This window comes from Malaclemys terrapin, chromosome 19 (assembly GCF_027887155.1).
Source record: "Malaclemys terrapin pileata isolate rMalTer1 chromosome 19, rMalTer1.hap1, whole genome shotgun sequence".
Taxonomy (NCBI): Eukaryota; Metazoa; Chordata; order Testudines; family Emydidae; genus Malaclemys; species Malaclemys terrapin.
Window position 1 is genome coordinate 17,033,779 of NC_071523.1, and position 14,832 is coordinate 17,048,610.

At 43.3% G+C, this 14,832-nt stretch overlaps 1 protein-coding gene across 3 annotated transcripts in view; it reads right to left on the reverse strand.

The window, feature by feature from the left end:
- Window positions 1–11,611: 11,611 nt before the first annotated feature.
- The window catches only part of CFAP74 (cilia and flagella associated protein 74), a 100,553-nt gene continuing 97,332 nt past the window's right edge, over window positions 11,612–14,832 (reverse strand). For all 3 annotated transcript variants that reach the window (XM_054008933.1, XM_054008932.1, XM_054008935.1), the window contains 3 exons: window positions 14,698–14,825; window positions 13,842–13,976; window positions 11,612–12,405 (listed from right to left, as the gene is read on the reverse strand). In XM_054008933.1, coding sequence (XP_053864908.1) covers window positions 12,307–12,405; window positions 13,842–13,976; window positions 14,698–14,825 — 362 coding nt within the window. In that variant the 3' untranslated portion in view covers window positions 11,612–12,306. The remainder of the gene's footprint in view (window positions 12,406–13,841; window positions 13,977–14,697; window positions 14,826–14,832) is intronic.

The following is a 14,832-nucleotide window of genomic DNA, read 5'->3' on the forward strand; positions in this document are numbered from 1 at the left end:
AATAGTTATCAATGAAAGATCTCTTGGAAATATCCATTTTTATTCCTTTCTTTCTGCTCTCCCATGCTAGAAAATGAGACTCTTTTCTTCTTTACTCTTCATCCTCTGTCGTGAGTCTAAAATTTTGCCCTCCATCCCTTTGCTGATTTCTTACCCTCTGGTCTCTGGCTCATTGGTAGAGGGCATTTTATCTTTTATTTTGTCACACTTGTGAGTTTACAGTGTTATGATTCCTGCAATTCAATATTCAGTATTTTCCTTTTGCTCCTGTAATTCCCCTAAAGTGCTGCTGTTTTTCTGTTTTTGTAGCTCCCAGTCCTTGAATATGCCATGTTTTCTGTTTGTTGCTTTTATTCTGTCTTCTCCTATTCCAAGCATGTGGCATCCACCACCTTTTCACATATTTGCAGCCTTCCTAAATATTCTTGCAATCATTTCCCTTAGTCCACTGGACACTTTCCCATTGGAGTCACAGTTCAAGGTATTTTGGCTTCTTCCAGAAGGAAGATTCCTAAACTGGGTGTTTTGCCTTCTGGTATGTAGCCTTGTGTGTATTTTTAATAATATTTTATATGGTTACAAGAGGTCGGAGTAGACACAGTATCCCTTTTTTCTTATCAGCCATCATGTCTCACTTCCAATGATTAAATCCAAAAGAACCTGAGTTTATTGCCTAGGAAATCAATTTGCCTTCTTTCTAACAGCTTGTGCCCATCCTTGTTTTTTGCAAACACCTCAGTCAGTAAGTAACCATCACCCATGCAATCACATTTGTGGCTGCTTTTCCTTTTGATGCATCATTTTTAATCTACTTTCTTTAATTGTTTAAAGGACTATAGGAGAATTGTATAAACATGCACCTTCATTGTCCTTAACCGCAATCCAAACTGTCTCTGTTGTGTTGGTGAAAACATTAGTGCCTCTCTCTCTGCACAGGCTGCGCCCTCTCCTTAGAACAGCCAGCCCTCCCTCTGCAGTGGCTCCTTGTCAGGTTGGTATGCTAAATCCTCAGTCATTTGATCTGTTATTAAAAGAGAATAGACATAGATGAATGCAACACCCTTTAAATCCTTGTAACTCTGGTTCATCAATGTTATAGGCTCTCAGTGCAGGGGTGAGAGTTAAATGTTTTCCTCTGTTGTTCCTTTGCCACCTTCTCCTACGTTCTGAGTGGTTGATTTTTGCAAACTGCCTCTTGTTTCCATCTCTGTATTCTAAATCAGCAGCCAAGTAGCTTGCCATGTAAACAGCCATACTCTTTGCTTCATTGAAGGTGAGATGCAGCCATTTGCCTTTACCATTTTCTCTCTCCCTGTTTTGATATTAGAAGGGAGAGTGCTAGCATCTGGAAGCAAACTAGAAAAATAAACTGATTGTAAAGTAAATGCTTTGGGATGTGGGGTTGGGTTTTGTGCAGCACTATGTAACCTTAAGAAAGCTCAGTTGAAACTGCAGGTGCATGTGAGAGGGGGAGAATTTCCATCTTGTCTGATTTCAGAGAAACTGCCTATGTACTGGGATAATATCCGCAAAAAGAACAGGAGTACTTGTGGCACCTTAGAGACTAACAAATTTATTAGAGCATAAGCTTTTGTGGACTACAGCCAGTGGGCTGTAGTCCACAAAAGCTTATGCTCTAATAAATTTATTAGTCTCTAAGGTGCCACAAGTACTCCTGTTCTTTTTGTGGATACAGACTAACACGGCTGCTACTCTGAAACCTGGGATAATATCGTGCTACAAACATTTCTGGGCTAGACTCTCCGTTGGTATAAATCAACTGGACATTCACAGATTAAAGGCCAGAAGGGACCACTGTGATCTAGTGTGATCTTCTGTATAGCACCGTCCAGAGAACTTCCCCAAACTAATTCCTAGTCCAGATCTTTTCGAAAAACATCCAGTCTTGATATTTTTCAGAGTAGCAGCCATGTTAGTCTGTATCCGCAAAAAGATCTTGATATTAAAATCATCAGCAATGGTGAATGCACATGACCCTTGGTAAATTGTTCCAGTGATTAATTACCGTCGCTGTCAAAACTGTATGCTTTATTTCCTTAATGGAGCACTGCTTGCAACAGCTGAAGAACTGCCCTACATCATCAGAACAAACTCTCATTAGCTCATCACTCCTTTGTAATGTGACACTGCTGCTAGCTGTGTTGGTACCATTGCCTTATAAAAATTAACCCTATCATGGGTGCTTGAATACATTACCTACCAAACATAGGTTTCAGAGTAGCAGCCGTGTTAGTCTGTATCCGCAAAAAGAACAGGAGTACTCGTGGCACCTTAGAGACTAACAAATTTATTAGAGCATAAGCTTTCGTGGGCTACTGCCCACTTCTTCGGATGCATATAGAGTGGAACATATATTGAGGAGATATATATACACACATACAGAGAGCATGAACAGGTGGGAGTTGTCTTACCAACTCTGAGAGGCCAATTGAGAAAAAAAAAAAAAAAAATTTTTTTTCTTCTTAAAGTATTCTCATACTTCTTATCAAACTGTCTGTACTGGGCTAGCTTGATTATCACTTCAAAAAATTTTTTTCTCTTACTTAATTGGCCTCTCAGAGTTGGTAAGACAACTCCCACCTGTTCATGCTCTCTGTATGTGTGTATATATATCTCCTCAATATATGTTCCACTCTATATGCATCTGAAGAAGTGGGCAGTAGTCCACGAAAGCTTATGCTCTAATAAATTTGTTAGTCTCTAAGGTGCCACAAGTACTCCTGTTCTTTCTACCAAACATAGGCGCAGACTCCAGCCCTAGAGCACCCATGGGAAAAAAATAGTGGGTGCTCAGCACCCACTGGCTGGCAGCCCCGCAAATCAGCTCCTACTCCTCCCTTCCAGTGCCTCCCGCCCGCTGCAGATCAGCTGTTCAGCAGTGTGAAGGAGGCACTGGGGGGAGGAGCAGGGGCAGGAAGAGACAGGGGAGGGGGTGGAACAGGGCGGGAAGAGGCAGGGCAGGGCTTGGGGGAAGGGAGGGAGTGGAGGCAGGATCTGGGGCAGAGCAGGGGTCGAGCACCCCCTGGGAACTGAGGAAGTTAGCGCCTGTTACCAAAATCTTAAACACCCTGGATAGCTGCCTGTCTTTTAATATTTCCCCCCTCATCCTTGTTCTGCTCATCATTTCTGTTACCAACTGGTAAGAGATCAGGAAATGCATGCCAGTTTTATATCCCATTTCGCTGCAAGTTCAGATAAGGCCCCAGCATCTGCACTATAGCATCCTTGATCACTTATCTGTTCAGACAAGTGTCTCACCCCCAATTCTCTTATCAACCCTCTCGGTAATATCTTTGGCCTTTGACCATCATCATTATCTCTTTATCTCAGCCCATTTCAGATGGAAACAGCTAGCCACTCACAGGGCCAAATTCTGTAATAGTGTAAATGGGTGCTGGTCCGTTGGCTTCAGTGGAGTTTCACTGATTTACCCCAGCAGAGAATTTAGCAATATGTGTCTAACCAAAACTTCTCTCCACTCATCTTACTCAGGTGTGTTTTGTGGACAGCTGAATTAATGTACTTATGTGCTTGGGGAAAAAGCTCATCTCACAAAGCCCAACTCTCTGGGTCACAGCCAGGGCCGGCTCCAGTGTTTCTGCCGCCCCAAGCTGCGGGGGGGAAAAACCAGCGATCGGCGGCACTTCGGTGGCAGCTCAACCGCGCCACTTCATTCTTCTGCCGAATTGCCACTTCGTGCCGTCCCTTTCCGTTGTCCGGCCCAAGCACCTGCTTGCTGCGCTGGTGCCTGGAGCCGGCCCTGGTCACAGCTCACCTCTTATTGCTTGTCTGATTCTTTGTTTGCTATAGTTTGTTGAGCTAATGTTTAGTTACAACTGAGATTTAGTTTTAGGAAACATTGTACCAGTGACATGCTGAATGGAGGATGCCGGTTAAAATTTTGCCGCCAAACTGAAAGGAAGGTTGGGGCAGGTTCCTTGCCTCTGATGGACTCCTCTCTACCTCGCCCTCCACGCCTGGATCCTAATAAATCCCTTCTGCTAGAAAGAGCTTATCCCTAAGGCTCATAACGTTTCTTCTGAAGAGGAAATATTTGCCTTTGGAATAGGGACATAGCAAGTGTCCTATTGAATCACACCCTTGGCCCGTCTCCTTCAGTGTGCTGTTTTCAAAGTGGTCAGCCCCATATATTTGAGGCATGTGGAAATAGAGTCCACGCTGAAGTGCTCTTTGAGCACAACCAGAGAAGGAAGCAGGACTCAATTGGTGAACATACTTCAAAATCCTAAATGACAATGTACCATTTTGCATTAAGGAGCTAATCCAGCATCCACTGACGTAAAAGGAGGTCTTTTTAATTGATGTCAGCTAGTGCTAGATCAGACCTTAAATGTCATGTAATTTCAAAACAATTTCCTGTGGAAGATATCATGAGTTCATCTGCCCTGGCCACTGGCCAAATCCCCATTTCAAACCACGCAAGTCAGGTACTCTGCGTTCTAGTGATGATGTAGTATTTTTCAAGAACCACCCATTTCCAGGTAGATGTACTTGAACAGAAGTCTGTTCATCATCTGGGTGCCGCCTCTTTCTCTGGGTGTGCTCAGAGAGCATTTTAATGCTGGCTGCTTCTCTGCAGTCATGTGCAGCCCTCTGGTACATGGAGACATCACAGACTAATTGAGATCATTTTTATGAGAGCCCCACGTTAGCAGCATGCTGCTGACTACAGCTGTGTAGAGGAAGAAAATCCTTGAATCTTGGATTTGGTTCCTTGCAGAGGGATCATACAAGCTCATTAGAAATGGGTGTGTGACAGGTTCCCCCGGGGGTGCCACATGGAACTGGGGTACCACTGAACCAGCCTGACTCACCAGCCTGGGCTCCCTTTACACTGTAGTGCTGTGACAGGCCCTTAAGCCCCCTCCAGACACATTCAGGTAGGGACATACCCAGCTGCAGCTACGCACAGATGCTGAGATCAGCTCTGCATGGGAAGGCTCAGCTAAGGCACCTCCCAGTTCCTAAGGCACGCACCCCCCTCTGGAGTGTAAACCCAAAATTATACCGTCTTGCGCTGCACGGAGAACTGTACAGCGTCAGCTCATGGCATTCACCCCCTACCTCAATGTGGAGGAAAATATGCAACAGCTTTTTGCCCCCCAGTTATGATGTCCACACACCTGGTTTTAGACAAAACAAAAACAAGTTTATTAACTAAAAAAAGATGGATTTTTAAGGGATTGTGATAGCAAACAGATCAAAGCAGAGTACCTAGTAAATTAATAAATAACTGCAAACTGAGCTTAATATACTAGATAGGTAGGACATGAATTAGCAAATTCTCACCCTGAGTGATAAACAGGCTGGTAGATTCTTAAGGCACAAGCTGCCTTGGTTTTGCAGCTTGGCTTTCCCAGATTTTCATACACGGGCTAGCAATCCCTTAGCCTGGGACTATCACTTCCCCCCCCGTTCAGTCTTTATTCCTCGGGTGTTTCCAGGTGTGGTGTTGTAGGGAGACTGAGGTTCCCCCATGATATCATTTTCCCCCTTTTATATCTTCTTCCCACATGTTGGAAAGCTCTCTTGCTATGACCTGGGTCAAACAGTTCCCATTGTGCAGTGCTATTTCGGAGAGGTTTCTATTGTACACAGTTCCTGGGGTAATCCTTGTGCTTGTGTGCATTTCCTCAAAAAGCCATTAACATTGTTTGGCCTTTTTACTGTTGTACCTGAAAGAATCCTTGTGGGTGTTTTTCAACCTCACGACATGTTTCAGTAACAGCCAAACTTCACATACGACGATAGCACATACAATCCAATGAGATGTTAATGTCTAGCAGATCAAAACTTCTAAAATACCACCTCACGAGGCATACTTTGTACAAAACATATCCTAATTACATGACGGTGAATATTGGGGTGCCATGGTGTCACAAGGTGGATCTTAAGTTTGCTTCTCCGACTACTGCCGAGTTTTAGGCTAAAGGTTGATAACTTGTGCTGTATCCAAAGAAGTTGAAACAGGCTCATTGTTACCCGTCTGTCCTGATATGCTTGTTTGCATGTTAGTAACCAGAATCCATTCACAAGGCTATTTCACAGCAGTAGTAGAGTCTGAGCTCTGGAGAGGTTGGAGGTTTGACTTGTATTTGCATGGAGTTCTTGTTCTGTAGGATTGATAAGTCAGAAATGTGAAAGGCTCTTAGAACATTTCTGCTCTTAGAACCTTCATCGTTTGTTCTTCGGCAAATGCAATAATCTATAAATGGTGTGGCCGTAAGCCATTCTCAGTATTGACCCAGGGCCAGCTCTACATTATAGCCAGGACAGATGGTTGACAGGGCAAGAAGTATTTTAGTGCCTGATTGCTCAAGTGAGTAATTGTGAGGAGTTGATGCTTTTTCCTTTTGCTTAGGAAGAAAAAGCCCAGGAGCAGGGCCCTATCCATAATTTGTCATAGTAAAACTCCAGACACTGAAACACCTTTGGGGTAGACAGACCATAAAACCTAGTAATTATAGCAAATCCAGGATTTATGGTTCTTCTCACACGCATGCACAGCCACACACCTGTTCTAGTAAAGCCAAAGGCAGCATTTCCATTGTCTCTTGAGGCACATAAAGACCAGCTGAGCTTGGTTTTTTTGCTGCCTTCAGAGTCCACAAAGCTAGAGAAGATCCATCTCTCGTACAGTCCACCCACCCAGATGATGTATTGGACATTAAATTGACCTTCCCAGCTTTAAAGTTTGTGGCCTGGGCAGAAAGCAAAATTGTCTCCTACAGGAGAAACATTGATCTGAACAGAAGGTTAGTCTCACTGCTGGTGGACAATTTTCCAGTGGAACATTTCTCTGTTGGGAAAATGCTGTTTCACTGAAATCAAAATGTTTCACAGGAGCGTGTTGATTTCAATGAAATTTTGCTTTGGAAAAAAAATTGAAATGATTTCATTTTTACATTTGAAAATAATTTTTCATTTCAAAATGTTTATTATATAATTATAACATAAAAAGGTCAAGATCTGAATGAAGTGTTTCAATTTCTTCACAATGGAACATATGATTGACCCAAAATGAATGTTCTTTTTAAAAAAAATGTGGGAAATTTTGGAATTTTTTGGTTTTGTTGTGATTTGGAACAAAACCAGACTTTGAAATCATGGAAATTTCCTGTGAAATGGAAATTCCAGTTCCTGCACAGCTAGAGCTAAGTAGACTATTGCTCTTTGAGCCATTTCACTCTGCATCTCCCCAAGGGCCTGCAATATAAACACTGCAAAGATTGCTTTATTAGTACCCAGTTGTGCAAAGTGCTATGGAACCTCAGCTGCCAGTGAGGTCCCCAGCAGGATCAGACCCTCATGTCTCAAGCACTAATCAATTCTCTACACTCCCTGTCATTCTCCCTGGAAGATGCTCCTGTATCCTCTTGCACCCTAGCCTTTCAAATCCGCACTACAGGGCCTGATTCTGATTTCACTTATGCTGATGTAACTTGAAATCAAGGGGTTACTCTAAGTTATACCAGCCTAAGTGAGGTCAGAGTCAGGCCCCCACTGATATAATCTAGATGCATTGTAATAATGCATTTGGATTGCACTTACGATATGGGTCCTGTGTAACCTACACAGAGTGTAACATATAGTTATCTGCCATTTGCATAAATAGATGGTAAATCAGCTGTGCAGAATGCTGTGGTCTAATTAGTTTTTTTACAGCATTGTACTATTGCACCTCCATTGGTGGGCCATTATCACCCTGAAGAGCTGGCCTCAGCAGAGAGATTGGAATGTTTTGCCAGCTGAGTGAGCTCACTGACTGGCCAACACAGATAAATAATAATAATCGGACTTTCCCCGTGATTGACGGTTCTGTACAACATTCCTGGATAACCTCAGCTGGTGTTTGTGAAATGTCGGGATCCTCTGACAAAGGCACTAGAGAAGCACTAAGTACCGCAGGGGTCACTACTGAAGTATCAATGCTTAGGCTTTGGCTATGTCTACACCACAGAGCCTATGTCAGCACTGCCCCCTAAATAAGCGCAGTGTGTGCTGAAAGGAGTTTTTCTGCTGGTATAGGAGTAGCACCTCCCCAACAACACCAGCTAGGTCAGCAGAAGCACTGTTCTGTTGCATATTTATGTCTACACTGGGGGCTACGTCAGCTAGGGCTGTGGTGTCTTCACATCCCTGACCAACAGAGCGACACCGGTATAAGTATTAAGTGAAGACCAGGCTGCACAGTGCTGTGCTGTTGCCTAAACTAAGACCTGGCATAGACTTAAAAATTAGATCAACCTAGCTATGTCACTCAGGGCTGTGATAAATTGCACGTTCTGGGCCTGGTCTGTGTTAAAAAGTTAGGTTGACTCAGCTACATTGCTCGGGTGTGAAAAATCCATATCCCTGAACAACGTAGTTAAGCCAGTTCTTCCATCAACCTAACCTACCACCTCTGGGGGAGGTGGGTTAACTACATCGATGGAAAACCCCCTTCCGTAGATGTAGGAAGAGTCTGCCCTCCGGCACTCCAGCAGCACAGTTAGTGTACACATACCTAAGTATAGAATATATCGTAGTAAATGAAAATCCTGTCGCACGGCTTGTAAACTTTTAGGCAGTAACTGTCTCTTTATTCCTTGTGTTTGTACAGCACGTAGCAAAGTGGGGCTCTGATCCCCAATCAGAGCCTCTAGGCACTGCAAATACAAACAACACAGAGCATTTTTCCTTTTATGGGGAACCCTGCAGCGGTATCGTGCAATCAAAAATACTTTATAAGGAGATATCTCGTCGGCGGGTGGGATCGAACCGGGGACCTCTGAAGCTTGGTGCATGAGCGAACAGCCAGTTGGCTGTTAGCTAAGCCTGTAGAGCAGACTCGTTTTTTTCTCTCTCTCTCTCTGTCTGTCTCTCTCTCGGTCTCCGTGCCACTAGACGGGACACACCACCTCACCCAGTGCACTCAGTTCCCACTGACCGGAGCTGAGGACATGCAGCCACTGATGTGACTGGAAAGGGAGAGGTTCCTTCTCTCACATTGACAGTCTGCACTCTAGTCAGTCAATATGTTCCTGTGTCAACAGGTCCGTGTATGTTTGGAGTATGACTGAAGGGAACATTTGTGTTTTGGGTGTTTAAGATCTGCTCTGTTCTCTCTGGTTGTGTTTCCACAACACTATCAGTGTCTTTACTGTGCAGTAGGTCTTGGAATCCTGAAACGGTAAGTTAATATCTGTGAAAACTCTGCAGATCCAGTTTAAGCTACAGAGACAGTCTCTGGATAGAATTAGTATACAAGCTATGAGTTTTTATTTATTTATTTTTTAAATGTCACTTCTCGGATTGTTCATTTCCTGATCCTCTGTCATGTTGGCAAAATAATTTTGGGGATTAAATCCAGGATTAGCCAAATAATCATCTACTGAGATCACAGCATAAGCATTGTGGGAATTTGGATTGGGGAGGTGGTGTCTGTGAATCAGAGGTGAGACTGAAGTAGGGTAGAGATTTATCTCCCTCTATACGTGAAATAGTTGAAAGAGATGTGTCTGAATATATGTAGAAATTCGTGGTCAGATTCTTAGCTGGTATAAATCACCCCAGTTCCACTGAAGTCCATGAAATACATCAGCAAAGGATCGAGACCAATATTCTACCCTATATAGGCTTATGTCCTGCTCGTTATTCTAGTATCTGAGCATCTTCCATTAGTACTTTAAGCAACCTAACATATATGTCATGTGCTTGCTCTTTCATCCTCTCCCCATGGGGGAGAAGTGTATGCACTGGAGTGTTTTGTTTGGGATTTTAAAAAAAAATATATATATATACATATATTCCTACATGTTAGAGAAGGCAGGTCAAAGAAATGCACCTGTCCTTTAGCGTGGAAAGAGGTGAGATTTGTGATGGTCTTTAGTTCCTGTGGGAGTTCATTCCAGAGTCTGGGACCTGCCCCTGAGAAGTACGCTGTAGATAAGTCTGCTAATTATTTTGATGGTCTTTCCTGCTAAAGATGCCCTTATCATAACCTAGATGCAGAGAGAGAGTGGGGGTTCTCCAAGCATGAACTGTTCCCTAATAGACTTACTACTATTTTAAATATTAGAAATTAGTCCCCTTGTAAGACTTCAGAACCCCAGCCCCCTCACAAGTTACCTCTTTAGAAAATATTCCTATTATTAGGTCTCTCTATACCAGCTGTAGTTCTGCACCCCACCTGGAGTGAAATCCAAAATCATGAAACAAGCAAGTCATCATGGGAAGCAATAAAAAGGAAGCTGTTCTTTCTAACTGAGAATATACCTTAGCAACATGAATAAGTAATGGGAAACAACAGCACTAAGTGACAGCTAAATGGCAGAATCCAAGTCATGTAGTCAATAGATGTATGGTGTCTGGATGCAACACATGCATGTTTCATGGGTATCACATGTAAATATGAGGTCCTAGTTAATTTCTAACTTCTGAACATAATAAACAACATCCTTGTATCTGCGCTTGTTACTTCCTTTCTGAGCTAGAAGGGATCACATAGGCCTCATTTAAATGAACTGGCAAAAGATACTGTCAGGTGTCTACCTCCACCTGGTGAAGTTCTATAACTAGCACACCACACTCAGTGTTAGGCCATGTTTTACGTGTTGCATAATCAGGGCTATTGACACGCTCCATCTGATGCTCACTAATGGCAGCGGAAGAGGACAGGCTGTGCCGCAGGGGAGGAGGAGGTGAGCCATCTAAATAGACTGATGGTGTTTATTACAGACCAAGATGATCCCAGCCCTTTAAAATACCTCCTGGGCTGCAGCGTGAGTTCCATTGCATAACACTGAGTTCTTGACTTAAAGAGGAAAATAAGACTCCCTTACTGCAGGACCAGAAGAGTCTTAAAGGGCCAGGACTATAGTTAGACTTTTAATCGTGGCTCTTCTTCCTCTTTCTGTTCTGGGTATGTCTCCTTTATGCTCACCTGTGCTGCTGAACATACCAGGTATAGCACTTCCTATCCCAGAGTCCAATGAAAAGTTAATGGATGGTCTGTAATACAGAAGGTACAGCAGAAAACCAGCAGCAAAAGGGTTAATGTGAAATAAAATTGGGGCAAATGACAAAAAGCCCTGAGAAAAAGGGGCAGTGGATACTGCCCCACCCCGGTGTCTTGGGGAGTGTGTGTGGGAGGTACAGGGTCACCCGTGAAGAGAGGTTCTGTGTCTCCTGGCTTCCTTATGCTCGCCTTGGTTCCCCTGTCAACCCTGGCTTTCTCTGCAATGGTTGCTGGCGCCAAGTCCCATTGAAGCAGAGCTCCCTTCTACATGCAGATCAACCTAGCTCCTTGGTAATGAGGAGAAATCAACACTTTTATAAGTCCAAGTCCAAGGGAACATGAATGTATAATATGAAATTACCTGAGTGGATCTAAGACTGGGGTCCAAGTAATCAGATCCTGTGATGCAGTCAATAGCACGGGGCAGAGATCCCTCTTTTTCTGATCGTACAGAACAGCAAGGAGTTTAAACTGTACCATGGGAACTGATTTCCACTGGGTTGGGAGCAGAGGGAAAGATTTCTATGGAAGGTTTAATTCCAGTCTTAGACAAGGAAAAAGTCTTGTGTGTTCATTGCTTGTTTTGTATATTTATTAAAACTATTACCAAAAACATAGGATCAGCTGGAAAAATACGTTTACAAACGTACACACACTGACAGGAAAACACCCCCACATGAAGGCCCAGCTTTATAAAAGTATTTAGGGGTTGCTACATTCATCGTTGCAATGACTAAGTCTCATTTCCCAAAGGGATTTAAGTATGTCGGAGCCAAAATTGCATTAACAATGGATGGGATTTAGACTTTTAAGTGCCTAAATTCCTTTTGAAAATGAGTTTAGGCTCCTAATCAGTTAGGCACTGCAATGCTGAGCACAGCAATGCCTAATGTCTTTAAAAGTCTGGGTCTGAGCTGACACTGGAGTTCCGGGCAGTTGTAGATGCATGGTATCTCTCCGGATTTGGCCCATAACTAGGATAATACACTATCAGCCATCTTTTCTGTGTTCACAAGGTCTCTTCTACACACTCTACAAAGCAGTTCTTTGAAGAAATTCAGCTTGAAAGCCATCATCCTTAGAGTTCATACAAAAGCAGAAATGTTTCTGCAGCAATCACATCTTTGCATGTACAAACTAAAATGATCTCTGAAGTCTCTTGCTCAAGCTCCTTACATTCTGAGATCTAATAATGAGTTACCAGCCTGAGCAATCCTCAGTGATTCTTCGCAAGGTTTAGCTTGGATTCTTCACTTGGTGGGAGTTCATGTGCACACAACTCTGGCTATGAAGAGGACTTTGTAAGATTCTTTAATGTCTCCTTTTAAGGTGAGTACAGCTGCCACCATCAAAGGGTGATCTGGCTACAAACAAAGAATATGTAAATATAAGCAGTCCTCTTCATCTGGCACCTAGAGCCAAAAGTCTGATCAGATTTTGTAGATTATGCCTTTTAATATTTTGAAGTTATCAGATGTGCCACTTATGGGTATAGAGAATCTCTCTTAATAACTGCGCTAGCCTAATGAAAGCTAGGAATAACAGGGTACTCCTTCCCTAGTGGGAGGCATGACATCATCCGGTTACAGCCATGACAGCGAGCTGGGTGTGGCTGTGGCATACTGTGGGTTTGGGAAGGAAATGGAGATCCTTCATCCATGAGTTGTGTAAGAGCCAGCTCTGGTCACCAGGAAGCCCTGAGTCAATATCAAGGCCTCATACCATGATCCCTAGTTCCTTTTGCACAGAATGACAGCAGCCTTCTAATTTTGGAAAATGCTAGTCATGCTGCCACCCCCACAGGGATCCCTGTGGACAGAGGGAGACTGAGAGAAGGAATAAGAAACACGTGAAGATGAGGCATGGAGGAAAATCTGTTTGTAGGGACAGTGTTGTGAACATATACCAAGGCCCTGTAGAAGGAACCAAGGCAAACCCTGGTACCTATGGTGGGTCACAAAACAGACTCAAATAAGTCGTGAGCGCCACAAGAATTAACGGGCTTTCTTTGTAGTAAGGGAGATTTAGATTAGATATCACAAAAAAAATTAACTCTAAGGATAATTAAGCACTAGTATCTAGGGAGGTTGTAGAGTCACCATCATTGAAGGATTTTAAGAATAGGTTGGACAAACACCTGTCAGCGATGGCCCAGGTATACTTGGTCCTGCCTCGGCATGGGGGGATGGGCGAGATGGCCTCTTGAGGTCCCTTCCAGCCCTGCATTTCTATGATTCCATGAAAGAGACAGGAATCCAGGGCTACCACAGCCTGGGTACTGCAGCATCATGTGTTGTAAATGTCTGTGCTTTCATATGATCGGGGCAACAGAAAATCTTTTCTGTGTTGAAATCTAGTGTTAGAGAGCTTATCAAATGACTGCCCCCTAAGCAATCTGAGCAAAGCAGTGACTTTAATTTAATACTAATAAACTTTTGGCTGAAAGGTGCTATGGAAGTGTAAAGATCTTAATGCCTCATAAGGTATGCATGATTATGCCCTTCATTCTCATCTCATAGATGGATCAACTGAGGCACAGAAGTTATGTAGCAAGCTCCCAAGGTGACCCAGCCAGTCCCTGGCTTCTGTTCTCTAACTACTAGACCCTTTGTCCTGTTTTCATGCAAATCAGACACTAAGTGTAGCAGGTCTATGGTTATAACTTCTGTCCAAAGTGAGCTGCACTGATGATGACTCAAAGACTTGCTTCTGAGCTGATCCTGAAAGCTAGTGAGACTGTGTTCTGTTCCCTCCAGTCTACAATCATTTCAACAAACATGCTTTGGAAATATTAACGTACATCAAAGTCAGCAGGTGGCACCCAAGAAACACTGATGCATTTGATTTGACCACGATCAACTGTTCCTTTAACAGGCTCAATGGTAAATCCCTTCTGCTGCAGGACTGGTAGGCTATCCAAACTGAACTCGACGTTCTGCAGTAACGACAAGCACAGTTAGTAAAGTAGAACACATGCTGTTAGTTACAGCCAGCTCAGCTTCTGAGTACAAAAGGCCTTTGCTTACAGGCTACATCACCCTAACCTATAGAACTGTGCCTCCCACCTGCCAAACCTCTTGTGCTTTTGCTCCTGAGACATGAAAACAAGCAGTGAATTTAATGTGCTTGGTTGTCATGAAACACACTCTGGCTAAAAGGAGAGCATCTAGGGATTTTTCATGAAATTAAACTAATTTGTTCTCTTGAAGTCTCATTTGTGGGGACCACAGTCTGTTTCATCATTCAGCAAACCAACCCTGAAAGCTGCAGCTCAGTGGAAGTTCAGAATGCTGTTTTTATAAACAGTTGCCCGTAGCACTTTGCTGTTAATGTGAAAGCTGCTAATTTGGTCTATATTCATACTGTTATTATGTATTTAAGAATTAGGGGAGAAATGTATTCAACTAATTGTATTATCCTCTTCTAATATCCTCCTGCTAATTCCTCGTCTCCCCTTGAAAAATAAACCTCTCTCCTTTCAAACAATACTAATGCTTTTATAATATGGTGTCCGGCTTAATGGAGATACGGAAACTCATTTAATGTGGGATCTCTGCTGGCTCTGGATTCTCAAGAGCAGTTGGTAGCCATTTGCAAGTACTGACTCAATTTCTGAGCTGAGTTACACATAAAAGTGAATTTTTCATTTTGTTTACCTTCTTCGATGCAAACTGAGCTGTCCGTATAGCCCCGATTTTCAGCTCCCTCACTGCCGGAGTCCCAGAGGTCTCTGCCTGGATGTACTCCAGGCTCAGGAGGAGGGACTTTTCTGGTTCTTCCAGCTCTAAACA